Below are 13,945 nucleotides of genomic sequence, written 5' to 3'. Positions count from 1 at the left end.
TTGTGCACCAATCATTGTGAAAAAATAACCCAAATCAAGTTTTTCTTTTAATCTGTGGTCAGGGAAAGAAAATCCATAAGCCGTAACTGGTTGATCGGTAAAACCTCAATTTTCTGCTCTTATGATGCTCATCGTGCAATGTGGGCAAGACGGTGCACACAGCAGCTTATGGATTCCACAGTACTATCATGCACCTACTTTTTTATATATACACTCTAATTATCTGTTTACTTATATACTATAACAAAGGAGTGTGCCAAATTATTATTACAAATTGGGTCTTATTTTTTTCTGTTTAGTTAGCATCGTTTCTATTGGTTATGATAGCGGAATAATTGCAATAAGCGGCATGGAAGCACTGAACCAATACACCCAAAATGGAAATGGCCTCAGTACTGACCTCATTATGGCGTTCATTCATCAGTGTCTTTATAAGATTAATTGTTTCCTCTATCTGCTGCATTAATTCAGTCATGATGCTACACAGCAGTCTCTGACCTGACGTTATCGTACATGAAAATGATTTTAATGAGTTGCACTAAATGAGGCATAAAGATTACAAGTAAAGGTAGAACAAAGAAAAAAAGAAGCACTGGTATTGGATTGCATTGCTCAGTACCCAGTAAATGGTTTGGCCAGATAATTAAGAACTCTTGTAGTTTAAGTTGCATTTAAATGTAAGTACAACTCCCTTAATGAACAGGAAATCTCCTTACAGTTATGGTAAGTGCAGTGGCCATTGTTAATTCAAGAAGCACGAGGGATTGTCATAATGAACAATTCTGATTATTATAACATTAATAATTATAATACAATTATATGAACAAGAAGTATGGGCACATCCCATTCTGAATGCACAGATAGTAATATGGAGTTGGCTCCCTCTTGCCGCTCTAACAGCTTCCATTTTTCCTGGGAAAGCCCTCTATGAAATTTTGGAGTGTCTGTGTGAATTTTTACTCATTCATCCAGAAGAGCATTTGAGGTCAGACACCAATGTTAGACAAGACAGCCTGGCTCTCATTATTCATTGAAGTTCACCCCAAAGGTGTTAAAATGGGTTCGGGCTGAGGTAAGGGTTCTGTGCAGTCCAGTCAAGTTCTTCCACACCAGACCTGATAACTCCATGGATGCTGTTTTGCGAAACGGGAAACTGTCCCCATAAAGTATGGAAGGAAGCATGGAATTGTCTGAAATGTCTTGGGAAGCTGAAGCATTAAGATATTCTTTTACTAGAACCAAAGGCTCAGGCTAACCTAAGAAAAACAACCCTCCTCCACTTAACTTTACAACTGGCGCACAGGCAGCTTTCTTTCTCTTGGTGTTTATCAAACCCAGTGTCATCCAGCAGATTTCCAGATAGAGACGGGTGAGTTGTCACTTCACAGAGCTGCTCCAGAGTCCACGGGTGACGTCCTTTACATCACGCCACCTGATGCTTGGCACGCAGCTGCTCAGCCAGGGAAACCCATACCATGAAGTTCCCAGCGCACAGTTTATGTGCTGATATTAAAGGCAGCGGAGGTTTGGAGCTCTGCAGTTATTGAATTCACAGAGTGTTGGTGACTTTAACGCGCTATGCACCTCAGCAGTTCCGCACTTGCACACTTTGTAACTTGACATAATCTGACACTTCGCATCCAGCCTGCATGGCACGGTGCTTCATTTTTATACAACGGGACTGAACACACCTGAGTTCAAAGATTATGAGGTGTAGCCCACAATGCTTTTTTCTAGATAGTATATATAAAATTATTGCCTTTGTTTTCTCTTGCAGTTTACATTGGCTTTAAAACCTGTATCTAACAGATTGTATTATATTTTTAAAAAATTGATGTAGCCTCCTAGTCCGGGAAATAAAGCCAATACGCATCTTTTCCCAAGAAATGTTTGGAGTGAATCACTGTTTTTCCACCACAGTGATTATATGATGATATTTTACCCACCAAAGACGTCCCTGTGGAGGGGTTATTATTTTCTGACAGTTCAAGAACTCGGGCTTTCAGCGCTAAACATTTCTGACTGGTCAAGTAGCCTTCTTGTACCATTTTGGGCCAGTCTGTCTTATCTCACAATCATTTTCACGATATTTGGTAAAATTCAGTTTACCTACTTTAAGGTATACCACAGAAGCTGTTGGGTACTGTTTGTAAACACTACATTCAATTTTGGAGCTGTGGGAGTGAGAACAAGAGCAAACAGTGGTGGTTGAGTGAGGTAGAAAACGAATGTAGAAAGGGAAGAGAGCGAGAGGGAGGTGTTAGCAAAAAAGTGATGAATCAGAGGCATAAAATGTTATTTTCTACACAAATAAACATTCCCACACCCAAGTAAATGTCTCAAACTTCCATTCTGGTGGGCACAGTGGTGGAGTGGGTAGCACTGTTTCCTCATAGTGAGAAGATTACCGGTGTGAACTCCAGCCGGGACTTTTCTATGTCGAGTTTGCATGATCTCCTTGTGCCTACACAAGTTTCCTCTGTGGGTTCTGGCATTCTCCTACAGTCCAAAGACTTGCATGCTGGTTAACCAATGATTTCTAATTGGCCATGGAGGAACACAGGTCGACCAGTGCAAGGAGTAGAGGTAGTGAAGGTGGATGAGTTTAAGCACCTGGGGTCAACCAGTCAAAGAAGTGGACAGAGCTAAAGAAGAAGAGAGTGCAGGCAGGGTGGCGTGGTTGGAGATGAGTGTAAGGGGTGCTTTGTGGAAAAAGAGACAGGAAATCGACCTGGAGTTGAAGATGACAAAATGCTCATTGCCAGAGTACACCAGAGAATTGGTGTTAGAGAAAAAAAAGTTAGAGAAGCAAGGCTGAGATGGTTTGGACATGTGCAGAGGAGGAATAGTGGATATACTGAACAAAGGATGCTGAAGCTTCTGGGCAGGAGGAACATGGGAAGATCAAATACGAGATTCATGGATGCAGTGAAGGAGAACATTAAAAAGTGTGGTGTGACAGAGGAGCATGCAAGGGAAAGGATGAGATTGAGGCAGAGGATCCACTGTGGCAAGGCCTAAAAGGGGGCAGCTTAAAGAAGAAAAAGCAGTTGTCCAATGATATGAGGTAGATGAAGTGCTTGAAGACTGTATAATAAAGTGCTGTATGGCTAAAATGTTTCACAGTCATTAAGACTAGAAAACAGCTGTAAAAATGTGAGTATGTTAGACTCTCCTTTTTAACAGTCATTAGTGATGCAAGTGATGCTCATTTTGTAAATCACAGTCATATTTAGACCAGGATGTAATTTTTTACCTTGATGTTGACAAGTCTATATGACTGTGTAGTGCCACTGGTTTGTCAGTGAGACCTGACCTTGAATCAAAAGCGTAATCTGGGCTCCAAAGCAGGACTTCACAAACCAGTGGGAGACTGGCCGTTCCTACATTTCAACTATTAGTCTTGTTTAGTATGTTAATAATTAAAACAATACTCAGGAGTTTTGAAATCTTCAAATGTGGCAATCTATAAAACAAGGAAGAAAATACTCCCACAATGCTCGGCACGGGCGCGCACACACATGCACATTCACAAAGAAACACCATCTTTCGTCTTCTGTGCGAAATCCAAGGTCAGCAGAGGTCTTGTAAGAAATGAAAGGCCCATGTTTACCTAAGAAGAAAGCATGTCAGTGAGCAAGTCAATTGTGCAGCTGAGTGGTTACATAAACCCTCTATTTTTCTTTGTCTTTCTCCATCCCCATCTCAAACAAAAGCCTCTTGCCGGGAATCATTTAGTATGCTTGTTTCTTGGAGCTGTAGGCAGTCTGTGACGAGAGCTAAGAGAGTGTGACCTGCCTGAGATGGAAACTGAGACCAACTGAGATAGAATGAAAAGAGCTCTTGAGCCATCAGCAATGAGTACCTTCAGAAAGAGGAAAGGCAGAAAACAGAAGAGAGAGAGAGAAAGACTGAGGGAGAGACGGTGTGAGACAGAGGAAGTCAGACAGAAAAGACGGGAAGGGAAGCAGTGAAAGAGAAAATGCAGCAGGAGAAAGTCTGACAGAAAGAAGGATAGATAAGGCAGAGTGAGAGAAACAGGCAGAAAAAGAGATAAAACCAGAGTGGGAGCAGAGAAGGGGGAGTGCAGAGAGAAGGGGCAGAGGAAGAAAGAAAAGCTCAGTGGTGGGCGAATTGCTCAGCAGTAACTCAGGCTCGAGCTTACGTAGAATTTAATATTTAAAAAAAACACACGCGCACACACACGCACACTGGCAGGGAATCATAAAATATCATAGCCTACGGCGTTGTGATGCATTTTGCTGAATACATTTGGAGAAATAACAAAATCAGGACATACAGATTTATGCGCACACACTTATAACAACTCATGGCCCCGTTGGCTCAGCTGACCGCTGGACACCCACTCTGTGACTCACCCTGAGGACCAGACCCACCCACGGACTGGCTTAACGTCAACAAATCTCTCCATCTCTCTCTCACATGTGTTTAGGCCTGCCTTCATCCTCGTTCCTTTATTATTAGCTTCATTTCTACGTCACATTTTCCTTATTTAACAGAGAGTCTCTTCTGTTGCAGCTCCTATCCTGCTGTTGTAGTTTTACCCACCATTTCGGCGGATGCGGTGAAAGGGCAAGTAAAAGCAAGATAAACGTACAGACTGTAAACAAATCCCCCGGGCCAGTCAAACTTACTCGGAAGGTCAAATTAAGGGCAACAATAAAAATAGGACCCAGGCTGTGCACGGTGACCATTCATCACACTTTATCATTTGTGAAAGGAAGCGCTGATACCATTTGCAGACTGCATGCAAGCAGCGCTTACTAATCAGTTTTATAAAACAGCCCACTGTGGGCTTGTTTACAGTCTGTCAGAATGTCTGTTTCGCTTGCATTTTTTCCCCAATTAAAAAGCATTTATGGATCTCTGCAATTAAGTGTAAAATGAGTTGATTTGCCATTTTTGTGATATTTACTTTTTAACCCCCCTGCAACTCACCTCTCATCTGCATGTAGCTGTGTTCAGCATTAATTATGGATAGCGAATCCTACAGCAAGCTGCTCGTAGTATTGTGCTACGAGAATTCAGTGTCAGTATTGCTTCTTCCTCCATGAATTAATCATAGGTTTCTAGTTTGCTATAGCAAAACCATAGCACGCTCTGTTCATCGTTCCTACTGTGACATACCTCCTCTTAAAATCTTTCCACCTGAGTGCCTGCAGCAGCAGTGGAGGGCTAAAAGCTTGAACATAAATTAGATGGTGGACAAGAAAATACAACTGAAAATGGATAATTCACACAAATAAATTTACTTCTTTTCACCGTCTCTGTTTATATGCAGAATTTCTTCAAATCAATCATAAAATGTTGTGCAAACAAACACTTTTTTTGCAGTCTGTCCATCATTCTAATCAAGTCTGGTAAGTTAACTGCATAAATCTTGGTGAAGTTAGCAGATGTTGTATTTTAGTAGCCACCGAACAAAAAGACACCTGGCTGCCATTTCACTCTACTGCGTTAACCAATCAAACTAAACAATAAGTGATATGGACATCGTGGTGGCAAAATTTTCAGCTGACCTGGCAGCTGAATTTTGGGTTGTTAGCAAGAGCTGACATAATGTTTTTCGTGACAAGATGAGACATATGGTGACTAAAGAGTACAGTCATCTGAAAAGGTTTTCACATGACTCTATGCAGTCATGTGAAAAACCAGCTACATCCCATGATTCAGTAGCTTGCAGAACCACCTTTAATAACAGCTGACGGTAACATGAAGTAGCTGCTTTCTTGGCCCACTCTTCCTTAAAGCATTGCTTCACTTCATTGAGGTTTGCAGGCATTTTTATCCACAGATCTCTTAAGATCCCACTACAATATTTCAGTCAGTTTGGCATCTATATTTTGATTGTGTCATCGCAGGACCTTCGTGTTTTTGTTTTTCGGTCATTCTGTTGTAGATTTGCTGTTGACCTGTTGTACGGCTCAGTTCTGGACAAGCTTTCGTTTTCACATGAGATTCTAGAATGCTTTAATATAGAGAGGAGTTTAAGGTAAACTAAAGGACTGCAAAGTGCCCAGGTACTGTGGCTGTAAAACAAGCCCAAATCATCACTACACCACCGTGGTTGACAGTTGGTATGAGGTGTTTCTGCCGATATGCTCTGCTTAGTTTTCACTGAATGTGGCTGAATTGTATGTATTATGGCCAAACATCTACACTCTACACTTGGTTTTTTCATATATAACTTTGCAAAGCTGTACAAAGCTGTGCTGCCATGTTCTTTTTAGGGGGGCGACCGTGGCTCAGGGGGTTGGGAAGCGTATCTGTAACCGGAAGGTCGCCGGTTCGATCCCCGGGCTCTCTGTCCTTAACTGTCCTGACACTTTACCCTACCGCACTTTACCCTAAAGGCAAGACACTTTACCCTACCGCCTACTGGTGTTGGCCAGAGGGGCCAATGGTGCAATATGGCAGCCTCGCTTCTGTCAGTCTGCCCCAGGGCAGCTGTGGCTACAACCGTAGCTTGCCTCCACCAGTGTGAGTGAATGAATAGTGGCATTGTAAAGCGCTTTGGGTGCCTTGAAAAGCGCTATATAAATCCAATCCATCATTATTATTATTTTTAGAGAAAAATGACTTTCTCCTAGCAGCCCTTCCAGATAAGTTATACCTGTTTAGTCTTTTTCTAATTGTATTGTCACAAACTTAAACATTTAACATGCTCACAGAGGCCTGTAGAATCTGAGATGTAGCTCTTGGGTTTCTTGCACTTTCTCTGAGTATTGCACAGTTTGACCTTGGAGTGAATTGGGTGGAAAGTCCAATCCTGGGAAGATTGTGATATTGTGTTAACACACACCTGAATGCTTCAGACCTGCAAATTGCCAAAACATCTGCTTTTAAGTGTAGAGGTGCTCACACTTGCTAATGATGAGTTAATTAAGTGCATTTGATTAGTAGCACCTGGCTGCTACTTATCCTCTTAATTCCGATGGCAGTGGTAAGCCTTAGTTTTTAGAGCATTGCACAGAACTCTGTGAAAATGCTCTTTTTCACATGACTGCAGTCTCATATGATCCTAATTTCTGCCGCTATCTTTATGTAGATACAAGGAAGATGGCATCCACAGCTGGACCTACGCACAAGACCTGGTTGAAATGCAAGTTGAAGTAGTAGATAGTCATTCAGAGGCCTGAAACCAGCCTAATAACCTCTTAACGTTTAAGCTGACGGAGTCAATGGTCAGCTTTTAGTGCACAATAACACCAGTGCTCAATGTTAATCAGTGAGTGCTAATTGCTCCCCCGGTTTTATTGGTAACAACAATCAGTGGACTGTTATTTAGATTGAGTGAAAGCCGTTTTAATATCCTCCACAGTGTTACACCTCCCCCACTGACCTGGAGAGCTGTAGGCGTGCAAGATGGGCCCATTGCCTCATGTTGTTTATGCCTCGCTGCAAGTCTAGCATCATTGTGGCATAGCTGGCACGAGGATTTATCAGACCAGACAACCTCTTTCCACTCATCGACAGTCTACTGCTTTTGTTTCTTATCTCACTGTAAATGCCTTGAGGCGGTTCACCGTGGACAGGAGAGCTACCCTGCATGCCCATCTGTTGTTATACCCCCTTTCACACTAGACTACACCGGATTGTGCGCCTGGAAATTGATTACTATATCCTACAATTGTACTGTGATGTTAGATGTCGAACACTGGACCTTTGATAACTTGTTATGGCCCGAGGCAGGAAGCGTTCCCCACATTCATCTTCCAATGCCGTCCTCCCTAAATAGCAAGGGTTTTGAAGAGGTGCATGTTGTGTGGGGTGGTGATTGTCAAAGCTCACGGCACCCACAAACAAGTCTGTAAGAATCAGTTCACATGCACAGCAACTTTCGAGAAGAGACTGTGCAGTTGCTTATGTAAAGGTAAGGAACGGCCTGCTTTTTCTGGAGGCAAAGGATGTCTCGTCTTCTCATCTCCAACTGTACGCTGTGCCTCAGACTGTTGAAATGTTGTTAGAGAGACAATCCACATGGTGTGGCGGCCTCGCTGTGACCTGTGGGTCTTACCTGAGGCAGCGCCTTAACTTAGTGTTCCTTGTTTGTCTTCACCCTGATGCATTGCCGTGTGAATGTCAGGGTTGTGCGTCATCAGACAGATGCCTCGTGTTACTTAAGAGCAACTTTGACGTGGACAGGAGTCATGCAGTGAGAGAGGTCGCTTTACTCTCAGAGAAAACAAAAAACAAAATTCCATGCATTTATCACCTGCAAGGTGATTACCATCTCTCTCTGTTATCACCAGCTATCTAGTTTTTTTCTTGTAATTAGGTGCCTGTGCTGTTACGTGTAGCATGTTCAGACAAGAATTTAAAGTTGCAATGAAAAAGATAAAAAAAAGAAAAGAAAAAGAAAGAAAAACATTTTCCTGTTCAATTTTGTGCTTTTGTAACTGAAGCCAGTTTAATTTTATGGAAGACTGGAGCTTATAAAGCTTATATAAAAGAGAGGGAATTTTAATTGAAAACCATACTGGTTTTGTGGTCTGTCAGCCAAAGCTTGTCAGATAAATATCTTTCTTCTACCAAAGTAGACATGTTGCATTAAACTACTTTTCATATAAGGTCAAATCAGTGTATCATATATATATAATGCCCATGTCTTTACTCGTATTAGTATTTCAGATACTGTTAATGCTTTAATCTTGTGCAAAAGTCTGTTATTATACAAAAAAATCAGTGACAACGAGTTTTGAAATTTTGAGTTCAGCTCTTCATCAGTGTGTACAAAGGATCTCAGGAGACAGGTACAACAACGAGCCTCTACGGCCATCTGTAAAACACAGTTGAAGCTCTGTCATGATTTGGTAATACATTTCAGCCAGTGGTGTTCAAGATCCTGTCAAAACTGATGGAATTATAAACACGGAAAAGTATCATCAGATTTTGATACCATAAAATTTGCAATACCATCTGGAAAGCATCTGATTGCCAACAGCTTTATTTTTCAGCATGACAATGATCCCAAACACACTGCCAATCCAGTTAAAAGCAAGAATGGCTTGGCCTCCCCAGAGCCTGAACTTCAATATTATTGAATCAACGTAGGATCATCTTGACAGAAAACAGAAAAAAATGCAACCAACATCCAAGTTTTAAATGTCCTTCAAAAAGCCTGGAGAACTATTCCTGAAGACTACTTCAATTTTCAATTAAATTCAATTTGATTTATTTACCTCAAGCCCCTTTATATTTTTTAATACCCTACAATAATACAAAGAAATCAAAGAAAACCGTAACGATCATATGACACTCTGTGGGAAGGAAAAACTCCTTTTTAACCCAAAGAAAATCCCCAGCAGAACCAGGCTAAGTGAGAGGCATTTATCTGCTGCAACCGACTGGGGTGAGGGGACGAAGACGGGACAAAGACATGCTGTGGAAGAGAGCCAAAGATTAATAATAAGTAATAATTAAATGTGCAGAGGTGTACAAACACACAGTGAATGAAAAAGGTGACTGAAGAAAAAACACTCAGTGCATCATGGGAATTCCCCAGCACCCTAGACCTATTGTAGCGTAACTAAAGGAAGATTCAGGGTCTCCTGCTCCCGCCGTAACTATATGCTTTATCAAAAAGGAAAGTCTAAGTCTAATCTTAAAAGTAGAGATAGTGTCTGTCTCCCAAATCCAAATTGGAAGCTGGTTCCACTGAAGGCTCTGCCTCCCATTCTACTTTTAAATACGGACCAACAAGTAAGCCCCCAGTCTGAGAGCGAAGAGCTCTAATGGGGTGATATGGTACTATAAGGTCATTAAGATAAGATGGGGCCTGATTATTTAAGACCTTATATGTGAGGAGGAGGATTTTAGATTTGATTCTGGATTTAACAGGGAGCCAACTAAGCGATAAAAGAGAAATATGCTCTCTTTTTCCAGTTCCTGTCAGCAGCATTTTGGATCAACTGAACGCTTTTCAGGGAGTTTTTAGGACATACTGATAATAACGAATTACAGTAATCCAGCCTAGAAGCAATAAATGCATGAACTAGTTTTTCAGCGTCACTCTGAGACGGGATGTTTCTAATTTTAGAGATATTGCGCAAATGGAAGAAGGCACTCCTACATATTTGTTTAATATGTAGGAGAAACTCCAAGACTCCTCACAATGCTCCTGGAGGCCAAGGCAAGGCCATCCATAGTAAGCTTACTTTCTTACGAGATTGCATACTTCATTTGTACATGAGTTGTTGTATGTTTGCACGTTTCAGTAAATTGCTGCACAGATTTCTTATTGTCCTATCAAAATATAAAGAAATGAGGGATGTACCTCAGAACTGTACCTGCCACACTAGTTACTGTGTTTTGTGGACACTGAGGATGACAGCCTAACACTGAACAATTCTTCCAAACATGAAAGGTGTGATTTGTCTCTGCAGTGCTGTAGCATTAGTATTATCAGTAGTATCCTCTTTCTACTAGCTAAAAATAGTTTGGCGGTCCCTCCCTTTCCACTATGGGGCTAATTTTTGAAAAATGTTGACTACACCATCCAGGAGCTTGTAGAGCACTTCATGCTTATGTGCCCAAAGCAAGCGTATATGAGCATGATATGAGACACAGCCTACATTTCCAAAATGTGCTGATGTCATTAAGTAATTGCAGATTTCTTCTATAATTGGGTTTATTTTATATAGAGAAGCTGGTTTCGAGCCCAGGCATCCTACAGCTGTAGGACAGATGGACGGGAAAGCTTTGTTTGCTTTCTTTTGGTTTATTTTGATTTGTAATAACCCTCTAGATATAATGGGAAGCATTATGTCGAGGCAGAACATAATCACTCAGTGTAATCCACTTTTTACCAAATAATACAAAATGTGTTCTCCCGGCTCTTTCTCCGTCTCTCCCCTCCAGCTAATGTTCTGTTGTGTCTAATCAATGGCAAGACCATAGTAATTTGGTGTGATTGAAATCCCTCCAGGATAAAAACATCATTAGTGTGAGGAAAGGAAGACACACACACACACACACACAAAAAGAAATAGATCAGAAACAAAAATGTTTTTAATTTTCCATCCCAGGGGGGAAATGGCCATATGTAGCTGATGATAATTGGTGGTTTGTTGGTAATTGCATTATGTCTCTTTCTCTGCATATGTTAAGGCACAATTTGAATGCATCACATACTGCCTTTAGATTGATTAATTAATAATGTAGTAATGGTTTATTCCCTTCTGTCTTCTGTCTGACACATTTTCCCTCTCGCGGTTTTACATTTTACATTCTCTCTTTTCTCACTTTCTTGTTTTCTCTTTTTGTGGTTTTTGCTCTCCAGATGAATTTAACCCTGAAGTCCCGAAGCTGGAGAAGAGCGTCAGTGGCAGCAGCCCCTCACGTGACCGCCTTCTTCTCACCGTGGCAATGCTGCTCGTGTCTGCCGTCCTTTTGTCCTAGCAACGGTCGCCGAGTGGCACTTCGTGCATAGCTGGACCCGCCTTTTGCAAAGGGCTTTGTATCCACCAAGTTTGTGATTACGTGAAATCTGACAGAAACACACAGAGTCAAGGTGCAACTGAAGCGCAATAAAAGGACACAGACAAAAAAAAACACGACAAAAAACAACAACAAAAAAACCCCAACAAAAACAAACTTTAACTTAGCTTAATGGACTTTAAAAAAAGAGGCCTTTTTTGCTGTCATATTTACACCAGTGTATTTTGACACTCCATGTGCTCCATAGTGTAGGGGTTTACACATTCACCTAACAAGCGAAAGATTCCCAGTTGCATCCCAGGAGGAGACGCAAATCCCTTCGGGGTTGTGTCAGGAAGAGCATCCGGCGTAAAAATCTGCCAAATCAATTATGCGGAGCTACCGGCTGTGGCCTTATCCCTTGTGAAAAAGGGAGCGGCCGAAAGTAGCTTCTTACATGTTGCTGGATATCATTATCACACCACTACCACCTTTATTGCGGGTGTTGAGACCAAAACAACACTCAGAGTCCGACTTCTGCGCTGCTCCGAAGCCTGATGAGAGTAAGTAAAACTGACTTGTAATAACTTGGGTGCAGACTACACGCTCTTATTGTAGCATGGATATCAAATCACTGGAGGAATTTAAGCTGCTTTCTCTTCAACTTTGAGCTTTGAAGAAGATTGGAAACCTGGACTCCGTAGTGGCTTTTTAGTCCTTGGACCACAGGCCCAGTCTGATAATACATTAAACCCAACTTTGATGTAGTAATGAGCAAGATGGACTCTGGATCTGTACTGATCTTACCCAGACTATCAGGACATAATCAGTCGTGATGAGAACTCCTGCTGTTGAGCTGGACATTGAAGAATGTTTTAACACTGATGTGAGGAAGCTGGTGGTAATAACAGTCCAAGAAAGGGGAAAGACTTTGTGATATATCCACGAGCCTTTCAAAAATCCATTTTCACCAGACATCAAAAAAATACCCCTAGCTTTGTGATAGGTACAGATGCAAAGCCTGCATTTCTTAGAAGGTAGCAAGTGCCCTCTTAGAACTAGTCTTTTGTCTGCATTTCCTGCCTTCACACTGTAACAACCCTAGAAAAGTACAGACCCTGGACTAGTAATTTGATGGCACTTAGACGTGGTAGATGTGGTAGATGTGTGTTTTGTTCTGACGCATTTACCTTCAGCACTTGGCGTAGATTTTCCGGATGTCAAACCTTTCGCTGCAATCAGCACAGTCATTCAGAACGTCACTAATTTACAATTCTTTAAAAAAAAAAAGAAAAAAAAAGAAACTCTCACAGCAGCAAGTCCCCTTTTAATCCCAGACAACCCTGTCTGTTCCTTTTTCCACAGCCAATCAGTGCTGATGACCATTAACAGCAGTCACAGTCACCCTGGAAACAACCCCATACAGTCGCCAAAGTGCGGCAGGTGCCTGAGGAGAAACTGTGCTTTGAGTCTCAAAGTAACGCTGCCGCCATTTTGTTAAAAAAATATATATATAAAGACGTTAAAAAAAAACAAACACTTGTGAATGTGCAAATAAAGAGAAGTTCACTTTTTTATATTGTAATACAGGACAGCGTAGGCTTAATCAGATTACAATGTGTGCTTTTTTTATTTATTTAATTTTTCAAACGTATTTATTTTATCATTAAACTATTTATTTACCTAATTTATTAGCGTGCATTTGTAGGCCTTTGCTTAATAAGCTATCGTGCCATTTTCTTTTATTCTTATTCTTTTTTTCTATTATTACAGTGAATTTTTTACTGCAGCATTTTTGCTTGTGTAGATAAATCGATGTAACTCAGCCTGACACAAAGAGAAGGTTATTGTTCATGACTAATCAGTAGGGACGTATGCGCAGTAACCCCACTCTCATGTAACGGATACTGCTTACCAGATTTTGTTGCTGAAGAGCATGTCATAAACCAACTGTGAATGCAGTGGCAGGCCATGCCGATTGAGGGGCAGCATCTCTCCGGTGTTGCGCTTGCAAAATGAGGGATGCGTGCGTCGTAATGTATATTTATAATACATGCCGGTTGTGGAATGTGCGTGTGTACAAGTGCGTGTGAGTTTGTGCGCGTGCGTGCGCGTGAGAGCGAGCGGGAGGGAGGAAAAAAAATTAAACAAGCATATGTGTGCACATTTGTGCGTATGTATGTAGAATGTGTTTGTCCGCGCTTTTCAAGTATGTGGCATTTAGGAATTTCGTACTCATAAAGGAGTCATTTGTAGGATCTGAATATGCAAGTGCGTACGAGAGAATGTGCTCTTCTGTAATGTTAGTTTATGTTACGGGGTTCGGGACGTGGGCGAAAAGCATTTACCGATGTTGAAGACAAGCACAAGAAATGTGTTTGCCTTTGACGAGAATGATTAAACAACTGTAAATTGAACCAAGAATGATTAAAACAATGCCAATTAAAACCTTTTTTGCAAATTTAGCTTTGTGTATTTATTCAGGCCTTGTGTTGTTCTGCTCTCC

At 41.3% G+C, this 13,945-nt stretch overlaps 1 protein-coding gene across 2 annotated transcripts in view; it reads left to right on the top strand.

The window, feature by feature from the left end:
• efna3a (ephrin-A3a) overlaps positions 1-13,563 on the top strand; it is a 74,575-nt gene extending 61,012 nt beyond the window's left edge. For both annotated transcript variants that reach the window (XM_085147908.1, XM_085147907.1), the window contains one exon: positions 11,303-13,563. In XM_085147908.1, the coding sequence (XP_085004034.1) occupies positions 11,303-11,421 (119 nt within the window). In that variant the 3' untranslated portion in view covers positions 11,422-13,563. The remainder of the gene's footprint in view (positions 1-11,302) is intronic.
• Positions 13,564-13,945: the final 382 nt, after the last annotated feature.

This window comes from Neolamprologus multifasciatus, chromosome 22, assembly GCF_963576455.1.
Source record: "Neolamprologus multifasciatus chromosome 22, fNeoMul1.2, whole genome shotgun sequence".
Classification (NCBI taxonomy): Eukaryota; Metazoa; Chordata; class Actinopteri; order Cichliformes; family Cichlidae; genus Neolamprologus; species Neolamprologus multifasciatus.
This window is presented reverse-complemented; position numbering and strand designations above follow the sequence as displayed.